The following is a 14,160-nucleotide window of genomic DNA, read 5'->3' on the forward strand; positions in this document are numbered from 1 at the left end:
TCATTCAGATCTTGGATGTATGTTGCAGTACAGAGGAGCCAACAGGTAAATTCTGACATCATCAGTTCAGTGTTGTGTATCTTTTTTAAGGTCTTCTGACCCGCTGTCCTCTCTCAGGGCGGTCTACAGGGTGGCCAGCGTCCAGCCCGTCGTCACCACCCACAGCTCTGTCCTGACCCGCTCACATCCTCACCTCTCCTCTCTCCCTTCGCCCATGCCCCCTCCTCCTTCCCAGCACTCGCCCCAGATGTCTTCTCTTCCTGTCCCACCCGCCCAAGGTCCCATGGCCCTCAAACGTGACACCCCTCCCCAGCAGCATCCCCAGTACCAGCCCGGTCCCTCGCTTCAGTACTCCCAGCACCACCTTCAAATGCAAACCAGCAGCCAGCCCGCAGTGCCATCGCAGCACCCGTTTTATTCCCAGCCAACCTCGTTCTTGCATTCTCATTCCCAGTCCCGTTCCCAGTCTCTTACCCAACCACCATCCCAGTCCCAGACCAACACTCAAGAGCAGAACGGCATCCTGGACTGGCTCCGCAAGCTCCGGCTCCATAAGTATTACCCAGTCTTCAAACAGCTCACCATGGAGGAGGTAAGAGCTGGTTTGGATTCTGGACAGTTTCTGATTTGCCCAACAGGAGGCAGCAAACACAAGTGACCAACAAGTCAAGTTTACAAGAGCACTCATCAAAATTCCAGTGTGCTGTTTTACAATCTTTAAAATTCTTTGAAACTGTCACATACTTTTACTTACCAAGCTCAAAATGTGAAGATTTGTACGCCATGTTAGGGGCAAAACCTTTTACCAGGATTTGTGAAAATCGAGGGACCCCCCACTACCACTACTACACTTCTTAATTGTGACCACCAGAGTGCAGTGTGATCGCCCAGAAATGGTGACCCACTTGCATCACATTTGTCTCCTCTTTCAACAATAATGGCACACATTCTATCAATCAATTTTATTTATATAGCGCCAAATCACAACTAACAGTTGCCCCAAGGCGCTTTATATTGTAAGGCAAGGCCATACAATAATTATGGAAAAACCCCAAGGGTCAAAACGACCCCCTGTGAGCAAGCACTTGGCGACAGTGGGAAGGAAAAACTCCCTTTTAACAGGAAGAAACCTCCAGCAGAACCAGGCTCAGGGAGGGGCAGTCTTCTGCTGGGACTGGTTGGGGCTGAGGGAGAGAACCAGGAAAAAGACATGCTGTGGAGGGGAGCAGAGATCAATCACTAATGATTAAATGCAGAGTGGTGCATACAGAGCAAAAAGAGAAAGAAACACTCAGTGCATCATGGGAACCCCCCAGCAGTCTAAGTCTATAGCAGCATAACTAAGGGATGGTTCAGGGTCACCTGATCCAGCCCTAACTATAAGCTTTAGCAAAAAGGAAAGTTTATAGCCTAATCTTAAAAGTAGAGAGGGTGTCTGTCTCCCTGATCTGAATTGGGAGCTGGTTCCACAGGAGAGGAGCCTGAAAGCTGAAGGCTCTGCCTCCCATTCTACTCTTACAAACCCTAGGAACTACAAGTAAGCCTGCAGTCTGAGAGCGAAGCGCTCTATTGGGGTGATATGGTACTATGAGGTCCCTAAGATAAGATGGGACCTGATTATTCAAATCCTTATAAGTAAGAAGAATAATTTTAAATTCTATTCTAGAATTAACAGGAAGCCAATGAAGAGAGGCCAATATGGGTGAGATATGCTCTCTCCTTCTAGTCCCCGTTAGTACTCCTAGCTGCAGCATTTTGAATTAACTGAAGGCTTTTCAGGGAACTTTTAGGACAACCTGATAATAATGAATTACAATAGTCTAGCCTAGAGGAAATAAATGCATGAATTAGTTTTTCAGCATCACTCTGAGACAAAACCTTTCTAATTTTAGAGATATGCGTAATGCAAAAAAGCAGTCCGACATATTTGTTTAATATGCGCTTTGAATGACATATCCTGATCAAAATGACTCCAAGATTTCTCACAGTATTACTAGAGGTCAGGGTAATGCCATCCAGAGTAAGGATCTGGTTAGACACCATGTTTCTAAGATTTGTGGGGCCAAGTACAATAACTTCAGTTTTATCTGAGTTTAAAAGCAGGAAATTAGAGGTCATCCATGTCTTTATGTCTGTAAGACAATCCTGCAGTTTAGCTAATTGGTGTGTGTCCTCTGGCTTCATGGATAGATAAAGCTGGGTATCATCTGCGTAACAATGAAAATTTAAGCAATGCCGTCTAATAATACTGCCTAAGGGAAGCAAAGTGAATAAAATTGGTCCTAGCACAGAACCTTGTGGAACTCCATAATTAACCTTAGTCTGTGAAGAAGATTCCCCATTTACATGAACAAATTGTAATCTATTAGATAAATATGATTCAAACCACCGCAGCGCAGTGCCTTTAATACCTATGGCATGCTCTAATCTCTGTAATAAAATTTTATGGTCAACAGTATCAAAAGCAGCACTGAGGTCTAACAGAACAAGCACAGAGATGAGTCCACTGTCTGAGGCCATAAGAAGATCATTTGTAACCTTCACTAATGCTGTTTCTGTACTATGATGAATTCTAAAACCTGACTGAAACTCTTCAAATAGACCATTCCTCTGCAGATGATCAGTTAGCTGTTTTACAACTACCCTTTCAAGACTTTTTGAGAGAAAAGGAAGGTTGGAGATTGGCCTATAATTAGCTAAGATAGCTGGGTCAAGTGATGGCTTTTTAAGTAATGGTTTAATTACTGCCACCTTAAAAGCCTGTGGTACATAGCCAACTAATAAAGATAGATTGATCATATTTAAGATCGAAGCATTAAATAATGGTAGGGCTTCCTGGAGCAGCCTGGTAGGAATGGGGTCTAATAGACATGTTGATGGTTTGGATGAAGTAACTAATGAAAATAACTCAGACAGAACAATCTGAGAGAAAGAGTCTAACCAAATACCGGCATCACTGAAAGCAGCCAAGATAACGATACGTCTTGGGATGGTTATGAGTAATTTTTTCTCTAATAGTTAAAATTTTATTAGCAAAGAAAGTCATGAAGTCATTACTAGTTAAAGTTAAAGGAATACTCGGCTCAATAGAGCTCTGACTCTTTGTCAGCCTGGCTACAGTGCTGAAAAGAAACCTGGGGTTGTTCTTATTTTCTTCAATTAGTGATGAGTAGTAAGATGTCCTAGCTTTACGGAGGGCTTTTTTATAGAGCAACAGACTCTTTTTCCAGGCTAAGTGAAGATCTTCTAAATTAGTGAGACGCCATTTCCTCTCCAACTTATGGGTTATCTGCTTTAAGCTGCGAGTTTGTGAGTTATACCACGGAGTCAGGCACTTCTGATTTAAAGCTCTCTTTTTCAGAGGAGCTACAGCATCCAAAGTTGTCTTCAATGAGGATGTAAAACTATTGACAAGATACTCTATCTCACTTACAGAGTTTAGGTAGCTACTCTGCACTGTGTTGGTATATGGCATTAGAGAACATAAAGAAGGAATCATATCCTTAAACCTAGTTACAGCGCTTTCTGAAAGACTTCTAGTGTAATGAAACTTATTCCCCACTGCTGGGTAGTCCATCAGAGTAAATGTAAATGTTATTAAGAAATGATCAGACAGAAGGGAGTTTTCAGGGAATACTGTTAAGTCTTCAATTTCCATACCATAAGTCAGAACAAGATCTAAGATATGATTAAAGTGGTGGGTGGGTGCTATATTATTTTTTCTCTTTGAATTTTTATGCTTAAATAGATTTTTCTCTCCTAACAAGACCAGGTTTTCCCCAGAAGCTTTGCCAATTATCTATGAAGCCCACCTCATTTTTTGGACACCACTCAGACAGCCAGCAATTCAAGGAGAACATGCGGCTAAACATGTCACTCCCGGTCCGATTGGGGAGGGGCCCAGAGAAAACAACAGAGTCCGACATTGTTTTTGCAAAGTTACACACCGATTCAATGTTAAGTTTAGTGACCTCCGATTGGCGTAACCGGGTGTCATTACTGCTGACGTGAATTACAATCTTACCAAATTTACGCTTAGCCTTAGCCAGCAGTTTCAAATTTCCTTCAATGTCGCCTGCTCTGGCCCACAGAAGACAATTGACTATGGTTGCTGGTGTCGCTAACTTCACATTTCTCAAAACAGAGTCGCCAATAACCAGAGTTTGATCCTCGGCGGGTGTGTCGTCGATTGGGGAAAAACGGTTAGAAATGTGAACGGGCTGGCGGTGTACACGGGGCTTCTGTTTAGAACTACGCTTCCTCCTCACAGTCACCCAGTCCGGCCTGCTTTCCCAGCTGCTCGGGATCTGCCAGAGGAAACTAACGCGGCTAAGCTACCTTGGTCCGCACCGACTACAGGGGCCTGGCTAACTGTAGAATTTTCAACGGTGCGGAGCCGAGTCTCCAATTCGCCCATCCTGGCCTCCAAAGCTACGAATAAACTACACTTATTACAAGTACCATTACTGCTAAAGGAGGCCGAGGAATAACTAAACATTTCACACCCAGAGCAGAAAAGTGCAGGAGAGACAGGAGAAGCCGCCATGCTAAACCGGCTAAGAGCTAGTAGCTGCGCTAAGCTAGCGGATTCCTAAAAACACACAAAGTGAATGACGTGTAAATAATTTAGAGGTGATTCAGCAGAGGGAGTGCTTTAGTTAAGGCACATGAAGATTACACTGTGAAACAAATCGTTATCTAGTTAACTAGATCAATCTAACTGCGCAGATTAAACAGCTAACAGATACAGCAAAACACCGCTGTGCTCCGGAACAGGAAGTGATACAATACCGCAGTGAGAGCCAACCACCAGTAGAGGCAAGCAAGAGCTGTCAAAAACAAAAGAACGCTCCAACACATCACTTGGTTTTCTACTTGGTTTTGTTTAAAATTTTATGGTATTTGATTGATGAATTCTTGTTTTTTCTTTGGGAAAATAACCTTCTCCAAAAACCAGCACGCTGGAGGCACTTTCTTGTCAGTGTTAATAAATTGACATGTTTTTGTTTATTAAACCTTTTATATATATATATATATATATATATAATATATTTATTTATTTTTTTTTATCACTGAACCCAGTTTTTAGGACTGACAGAAGAAGACCTGGACAAGTATGACTTGACACAAGGAGCAAAGAAGAAACTGAAGACTCAGCTGGAGCTGCAGAAGTTAGTAATCTGATAAACTATCATCCAGTATTTGTGGGTCTTTTTTTTTTTTTTTTTTTTTTGGCTAGATTGAGGGTGTGTTACAGTCACTATTGTAATAACTGGTCACTACTGGAAAATGATTACAATAGCAGGTGCAACAGAAGTGTTACAATATTTTTTTAACAGCCACGCCGCATTGATGTGGCATAAAAAAAATTAGGAAATTGTTCATGTTTTTTCGGAGTTTTAGCAGGTTTTTTCGTTAGATTTTTTTTTTTCTTCTTTTTAATTATTGAAATGTTTTGACCTGTTGTGTTTTAAAATACCATTCTGACAAGTCGGCCTGAGCAGGGAGCATAATTTATTTGAAATGATGACATACTACATCTTCTTTCAGCTGCTCCCATTAGGGGGCGCTGCAGCAGATTATTAGTCTCAGTCTCATCCTCACCCTGTCCTCTGTATCTTTCTCTGTCACACCAACCACCCACGTCTTCGCTCAGCACATCCATAAACCTCCTCTTTGGCTTCCCTCTTCTCCTCATGCCTGGTGACCCCATCCTCAGCATCCTTCTCCCAAAATACCCTGTGTCCAGACCTCAATCTCACCTCTCTAACTGTCTCCAAAGTGTCCTACCTGTGCCACCCCCCGATATACTCATTCTTCATCCTGTCCATCTTCATTACTCTCAAAGAAGATTGCAACATCTTCAGCTCTGCCTCCTCCTGTATTTTTGTTAGCTCCACTCCTCAGATATCATCTCACTTTCCAAGGTTTTATTCAACAATCTGGTTAGAATCTCCACTGCCATCTCTCCTACATTTCCATGCCTCCACTGGAATGTCATTTGGACCAACTGCCTATCCTCTCTCCATCCTCTTCATAGCTTCCCTAACTTCATCTTTACTAACCCCTTGTACTTCCTGACTTACTCTCTCCACATTATCCAGTCTTTTCTCTCTCTCTGTTGGGGAAAGTGTAGTGACACGGACCCACAACAATCAAGTTGGCCCGGCTCCGTGCCAGGGCCTCCCGGACAGTCTTCTCCACATCCAGGTGAGGGTGGCCACGATAGTGGACTCCGTAATGATGGGCTCCAGTGGATCCGACAGCTCAGTCTTGACCTCATCTTCATGCACCCGGGACAAGGCATCCGATCTCTGGTTCTTGGTCCCGGGGGTGGTAGGTGATTCGGAAGTCAAAACGCCCGAAGAACAGTGACCAGCGGGCTTGCCTGGGGTTCAGCCGCTTGGCGGTCCTGATATACTCCAGGTTCCGATGGTCAGTGAAAACTGTGAACGGCACAGACGCTCCCTCCAACAGGTGTCTCCACTCCTCAAGCGCCTCTTTCACCGCAGGGAGTTCTCGATTGCCGACGTCATAGTTCCGTTCAGCTGGGGTCAACCTGCGAGAAAAGTATGCACACGGGTGAAGAACCTTATCGGTCTCTCCGCTCTGGGATAGCACGGCTCCCATCCCTGAGTCAGAGGCGTCCACTTCAACCACGAACTGGCGGCTAGGGTCGGGCTGCACCAGAACTGGTGCAGACGAGAACCGGCGTTTCAACTCCTTTAACGCGGCTTCGCACCGATCCGACCAGGTGAAGGGGACTTTTGGAGAGGTCAGGGCTGTCAGGGGGCTAACTACCTGACTGTAGCCCTTAATGAACCTCCTGTAGAAATTTGCAAAGCCGAGGAACTGTTGCAGCTTCCTATGGCTTGTTGGTTGGGGCCAATCTCTCACCGCTGCAACCTTGGCCGGATCAGGGGCGACGGAGTTGGAGGAGATGATGAACCCCAGGAAGGACAAAGAGGTGCGGTGAAACTCATACTTCTCACCCTTCACAAACAGCCGGTTCTCCAACAACCGTTGCAGGACCTGACGTACATGCTGGACATGAGTCTCAGGGTCCGGGGAAAAGATGAGTATGTCATCCAGATATACGAAGACGAATCGGTGCAGGAAGTCCCGCAAGACGTCATTAACCAAAGCTTGGAACGTCGCGGGGGCGTTAGTGAGGCCGAACGGCATGACCAGGTACTCAAAATGACCTAATGGGGTGTTGAATGCCGTCTTCCATTCGTCTCCCTCCGGATCCGAACCAGGTGGTACGCATTCCTGAGGTCCAGTTTGGTGAAAATTTGGGCTCCATGCAGGGGCGTGAACACTGAATCCAACAGGGGTAAAGGGTATCGATTACGAACCGTTATGTCGTTCAGCCCCCTGTAATCAATGCATGGACAGAGTCCGCCATCTTTCTTGCCCACAAAAAAGAAACCTGCACCCATCGGGGAGGTGGAATTCCGGATCAGCCCGGCAGCTAATGAGTCCCGGATGTAGGTCTCCATTGATTCGTGCTCGGGACGTGAGAGATTGTACAGCCTGCTGGACGGGAACTCAACGCCCGGGACCAAATCAATGGCACAATCGTACGGACGGTGCGGGGGAAGGGTGAGCGCCAGATCCTTGCGGAAGACATCAGCAAGATCGTGGTACTCAACCGGCACCGCCGTCAGATTGGGAGGGACTTTAACCTCCTCATTAGCGTTTACACCGGGAAGAACCGAGGATCATAAACAATTCCGGTGGCAGGTTTCGCTCCACTGAGCCACAACCCCAGACGGCCAATCAATCCGGGGATTGTGTTTAATCATCCATGGGAAGCCCAAAATCACGCGGGAGGTAGAAGGAGTTACAAAAACTCAATCTCCTCCTGGTGATTCCCAGACACTACCAGGGTTACAGGTAGTGTCTTGTGTGTGATAAAGGGAGAAGAGTGCCATCTAGTGCTCGCACCTTCACTGGTGAAGAAAGCGCAACCAGAGGGAGCCCTACCTCCCTTGCCCATCTGCTATCCAGCAGATTCTCTTCTGACCCCGTGTCCACCAGTGCTGGGGCTTGAAGGGTTAAATCCCCACTCAGGATTGTAACTGGGAGTCGTGTTGAAAGATGTGTATGACCCACGTGAATGTTTTAACCCCCCCTCAGCCCAGTCTCTAAGGGCGGGCGTTTTGTGTTTTGACTGTTTGGGGCAGACTCTCTGCTGATGCTCACTCGAGCCGCAGACAAAGCACTCCCCGCGGACCAGCCTCCTTTGTCTGAATGTGGCCCTGCTCATGTCCCTAGCATCGTCAGCAGGGGGAGCTGTAGCCACACGGAGCGCTGTGGCTGTGGAGCGTGGGAAGACGGCTCTCTTTCGGACCCGGGAGGAAGAGGGACGGCTTGTGCCTGACCATGCCCTTCGCCTCGCTCCCGTCGGCATTCTTCTAACCGATTGTCCAATCGTATAACCAAATCGATAAGCTCAGCCAAATCCCGCACTTCCTCCTTAGCCACCAGGTGCTCCTTCAGGACCGACGGACAGTCCGTTTATGAAGGCAGCGCGGAGCGCAGTCATATTCCAGCCGGATCTCGCAGCCGTGATGCGGAAGTCGACTGCATATTCGGCTGCGCTCTGATGCCCCTGTCTCATTGACAGCAGCACGGTAGACGCGGTTTCGCCTCTGTTGGGTGTGATCAAAACAGTTATGAGCTCCCTCACAAACCCAGTATAAGAGGCAAGGAGCCGTGAACCTTGTTCCCAAAGCGCTGTAGCCCAAGCGCGTGCCTCACCTCGAAGCAAATTAATCACGTAAGCCACCTTACTGGTGTCAGACGCGTACATCACAGGACGCTGTGCAAAGACGAGCGAACACTGCATAAGAAAGTCCGCGCACGTCTCCACACAACCTCCGTACGGCTCTGGGGGGCTTATGTATGCTTCAGGGGATGGTGGGGGGGGTCGTGAATGACCAGTAGAATGTCTGTATTCGGCACCGGGTCGGCAGGAGGAGGAGCTGCAGCAGCGCCCTGAGCACGCGCTTCCACCTGCGCGGTGAGAGCCTCCGTCCTGCGATTAAGGATGTTTTGCTCGGTCATCAGGTCCATCCGAGTGATAAAGGCGGTGAGGATATGCTGCAACTCACCAATCGCGCCTCCAGCCGACGCCTGTGCACCCTGCTCTTCCATTGGTTGTCCAACAGATGGTTGATGCCCCTCGGGAGCCATGACGTTGGCCGAGATATCCTGTTGGGGAAAGTGTAGTGACATGGACCCACAACAGGGGGCGCAAATGAACGGTCAATAGATGAGCCAAAGGTAACAATTTAATGTGTGAATGTGCACAACGATGATACAGACAATCACAGAATCTGACAGCAGTCAATACACCAAGGTGACGTGTGGGCAGGCTTGAGGATAGAAGATGTCTGTCCTGAGAAGAGCCGGAACCACACGATTTCCACCGCCACAGAACCCGGAGAATACTGGAGCCGCCAAGTCCTGAATTCCCAGGTGATCACCATCCCCGACTGTCGGATCTGGTACTGCTGTCGAGGAGCACAAACAGTGAGATGTGGGTGTGTGCACACCCAGTAACAAAAACAGTCAGAAGGTGGAAAGTCACCTCCACCTCTAATCACACACATGTGCAGCTCCTGTCTAACCACTTATCTGGTTGGGGTGTGAAGCGAAGCCGTCGCTGATCACACCAAACGCCAATCCCACAGATAAGGAAACACTTACAGGAAAACGGCTGCAAAGAAGTTCAGACTATTAGTCAGTGTTTTCAGTTTAGCAGAGAATTACCTCACAGGTAGATGATATCTCGGGCAGCGAGGTGGAGATGACATCCGGCTTTTATGGAGTGATGAAATGAAGATGGGTGACAGCTGTCATGAGTTGATGTGTGACAGCTGTCACTCCCGGTTGTGTCCGTGGCGGCAGCGCCCTCTCGTGCCTGAAGCCCGCACTTCAGGCAGGGCGCCCTCTGGTGGTGGGCCAGCAGTACCTCCTCTTCTGGCGGCCCACACAACACTCTCATTTTCTTCATTCATTAGCTCCTCAAAATATTCCCTCCACCTTCTCAACACACTCTCCTCGCTTGTCGGCACATTACTATCTGCATCTTTTACCACCCTAACCTGCTGCACATACTTTACAACTTTTTCCTTTTGTCTGGCCAATCAGTATAACTCCTTTTCTCCTTCCTTACTGTTTAACATCTTGTACAGCTCACTGTAGGCCTTTTCCATAACCTTTGCCACCTTACAACACATCTCCTTGCACTCCTGTCTACTTTCTCATTTCTCTGACTATACCAATTCTTTTCATTAACGTCTTTCTCCTTATGCTTCCTGGACATCTCATTCCACCACCACATCTCCTTGTCTTTCGTCCATTGTCCAGATGTCACATCCAGTACCGTCCTAGCTGTCTCACTTCACCACATCTGCAGTACTTTTCCAGTTGTCAAAAATTGCTAACCCTCCATCCAGTGCCTCTCTCTTTCCTCCTCATCCTTTGTTGAGCTCTCACTCTCCTTTTTCACCTCTAATGTCGTCCTACAAACCACCATCCTATGCTGTCTGGCTACACTCTCTCCTGCCCCCATCTTAGAGTCTCTAATTTCTTTTAGCTTGGATCACCTACAATGAATGTAGTCCATCTGTGTGCATCTTCCTCCACTCTTATACACTCAACAAAAATATAAACGCAACACTTTTGGTTTTGCTCCCATTTTGTATGAGATGAACTCAAAGATCTAAAATGTTTTCCACATACACAATATCACCATTTCCCTCAAATATTGTTCACAAACAGTCTAATCTGTGATAGTGAGCACTTCTCCTTTGCTGAGATAATCCAACCCACCTCACAGGTGTGCCATATCAAGATGCTGATTAGACACCATGATTAGTGCACAGGTGTGCCTTAGACTGCCCACAATAAAAGGCCACTCTGAAAGGTGCAGTTTTATCACACAGCACAATGCCGCAGATGTCGCAAGATTTTGAGGGAGCGTGCAATTGGCATGCTGACAGCAGGAATGTCAACCAGAGCTGTTGCCTTGTGTATTGAATGTTATTTCTCTACCATAAGCCGTCTACAAAGGCGTTTCAGAGAATTTTGGCAGCACATCCAACCAGCCTCACAACCGCAGACCACGTGTAACCACACCAGCCCAGGACCTCCACATCCAGCATGTTCCACCTCCAAGATCGTCTGAGACCAGCCACTCAGGCAGCTGCTGAAACAATCGGTTTGCATAACCAAAGAATTCTGTCAGAAACCGTCTCAGGGAAGCTCATCTGCATGCTCGTCGTCCTCATCGGGGTCTCGACCTGACTCCAGTCATCGTCGTAACCGACTTGAGTGGGCAAATGCTCACATTCACTGGCGTTTGGCATGTTGAGAGGTGTTCTCTTCACGGATGAATCCCAGTTCACACTGTCCAGGGGCAGATGGCAGCCAGCGTGTGTGGCGTTGTGTGGTGAGCGGTTTTCTGATGTCAATGTTGTGGATCGAGTGGCCATGGTGGTGGTGGGTTATGGTATGGGCAGGCGTCTGTTATGGATGAAGAACACAGGTGCATTTTTATTGATGGCATTTTGAATGCACAGAATATCGTGACGAGATCTGAGGCCCATTGTTGTGCCATACATCCAAGAACATCACTCATGTTGCAGCAGGATAATGCACGGCCCATGTTGCAAGGATCTGTACACACTTCTTGGAAGCTGAAAATGTCCCAGTTCTTGCATGGCCGGCATACTCACTGGACATGTCACCCATTGAGCATGTTTGGATGCTCCGGACCGCCGTATACAACAGCGTGGTACCAGTTCCTGCCAATATCCAGCAACTTCGCACAGCCATTGAAGAGGAGTGGACCAACATTCCACAGGCCACAATGACAACCTGATCAAATCTATGCGAAGGAGATGTGTTGCACTGCATGAGGCAAATGTGTGTCACACCAGATACTGACTGGTATCCCCCCCCAATAAAACAAACTGCACCTTTCCAGAGTGGCCTTTTATTGTGGGCAGTCTAAGGCACACCTGTGCACTAATCATGGTGTCTAATCAGCATTTGATATGGCACCACCTGTGAGGTGGGATGGATTATCTCAGCAAAGGAGAAAGTGCTCACTATCACAGATTTAGACTGGTTGTGAACAATATTTGAGGGAAATGGTGATATTGTGTATGTGGAAAAGTTTTAGATCTTTGAGTCTCATCTCATACAAAATGGGAGCAAAACCAAAAGTGTTGCATTATATTTTGTTGAGGTATGTCACCCTGTTCTCCTCCTTCTTCAAGAAGGAGGAGAACAGGGTTTGTAAGAGTAGGGTTTGTAAGAGTAGAATGGGAGGCAGAGCCTTCAGCTTTCAGGCTCCTCTCCTGTGGAACCAGCTCCCAATTCAGATCAGGGAGACAGACACCCTCTCTACTTTTAAGATTAGGCTATAACTTTCCTTTTGCTAAAGCTTATAGTTAGGGCTGGATCAGGTGACCCTGAACCATCCCTTAGTTTTGCTGCTATAGACTTAGACTGCTGGGGGGTTCCACTGATGCACTGAGTGTTTCTTTCTCTTTTTGCTCTGTATGCACCACTCTGCATTTAATCATTAGTGATTGATCTCTGCTCCCTCCACAGCATGTCTTTTTCCTGGTTCTCTCCCTCAGCCCCAACCAGTCCCAGTAGAAGGACTGCCCCTCCCTGAGCCTGGGTCTGCTGGAGGTTTCTTCCTGTTAAAAGGGAGTTTTTCCTTCCCACTGTTGCCAAGTGCTTGCTCACAGGGGGTCGTTTTGACCGTTGGGGTTTTTCCGTAATTATTGTATGGTCTTGCCTTACAGTATAAGGTGCCTTGGGGCAACTGTTTGTTGTGATTTGGCGCTATATAAATAAAATTGATTTGATTTGATTGTCAGCCATTTTCAGTCTTTTTGCAGAAGTTGCTGCCATCTGTCTTTCCACATTCCTATCCTTGATACCATTACTTCCTCATCACCTCTGTTCCTTTCACCAACATGCCCATTGGAGTCGTTCCTATCACCACTCTTTCATGCTTCGGTTCACTCTCTACCACCCTCATTAACTCACTCCAGACATCTTCATCTCACAAGCTGACTGTGGGGCATATGCGCTGATGATATTCATCATCTCCCTTCACTCTAAAATTTCACATCTCATTTTTCCTCATCATCGTGCTTAGTACTTGACTAAAATTAGCTCACTCAGTCGAGTGCATACTTCTGCAGTGGTGCAAAAGTGTTTTTTTGGGGCTGGGGGATGAAATCAGAAATCTTGATTCTCAAAATTTGGTCACTAAAAACCTTAAAAAATTATTCAAATATATTGTCAATTTTTGTCACAAAACTGCCGTTTAAAAAATTGTATATATTTTTAGATGAGAAATAAAACTTTATATTTGACACTTTTACTCAATAATGCAGAATGAGAAATGTTGCAGCATTAAAATGAGCAGGAAGTCTCATATCACTTGTATTAATACACTTTAGTGACTCGAACACGTGACTCAAACACTGACACCATTACTGAGATGATCTATTTTTGTCAGTGGTTAACCAGCTAATTTAATTCCCCGCTGATTTGACTCGTAGATTCATGTGCGCAGTGAATTTGGCTGCTGTTTTGTCTTATTGCCAGTTAACAAACATGCTGAATGGCTGTTGATATTTACAGCCAGTGTGCATTGTAACAGCTCGTACGGCGTCAATGGTTAACCGCCCAAAGGCGATTCAGGTGAGATAAGCTGCCAACAACATGAGCATGCATGTAACTGTGCCTGGAGTCTTCCACACACCACAAATCCTGCTCTCGTTATTATCTTTCGATCATGTTTCTGTCTCACGTATTGACACGCTGGGCAGGAGACGGAGTGCATGTGTGTGCATGCCTACAGGAGACTCAGAAAATGGAAAGTTCCTGCAGTGGTTTTCCATGATGGGGACAAGCAGATGTTTGCAGAAGAGGGTCAGAGATGGTAGATGATGTCTCCCCCTGCTGTCAGTAGAGTGATACTACCTGCTTGTTATCTGGTGATACACTCTGAGAATTCAGCAAAACAAAATGCAAAGCATTTTCTCTCTTATAAATATAATTATAAACAACAAATTGCTCTTTTGCAAGCATCTGACAAAAGTTCAGGAGTGAGTTCTG

The 14,160-nt window shown here is 46.4% G+C and overlaps 1 protein-coding gene across 1 annotated transcript in view; it reads left to right on the plus strand.

Moving 5' to 3' along the window:
* Positions 1 to 14,160, plus strand: part of zcchc14 (zinc finger, CCHC domain containing 14) — a 77,434-nt gene that overhangs the window by 58,450 nt on the left and 4,824 nt on the right. The window contains exons 8-10 of the mRNA XM_034177250.1: positions 9 to 45; positions 118 to 592; positions 5,083 to 5,175. Coding sequence (XP_034033141.1) covers positions 9 to 45; positions 118 to 592; positions 5,083 to 5,175 — 605 coding nt within the window. The remainder of the gene's footprint in view (positions 1 to 8; positions 46 to 117; positions 593 to 5,082; positions 5,176 to 14,160) is intronic.

Source organism: Thalassophryne amazonica, chromosome 8 (assembly GCF_902500255.1).
Source record: "Thalassophryne amazonica chromosome 8, fThaAma1.1, whole genome shotgun sequence".
Lineage (NCBI taxonomy): Eukaryota > Metazoa > Chordata > Actinopteri > Batrachoidiformes > Batrachoididae > Thalassophryne > Thalassophryne amazonica.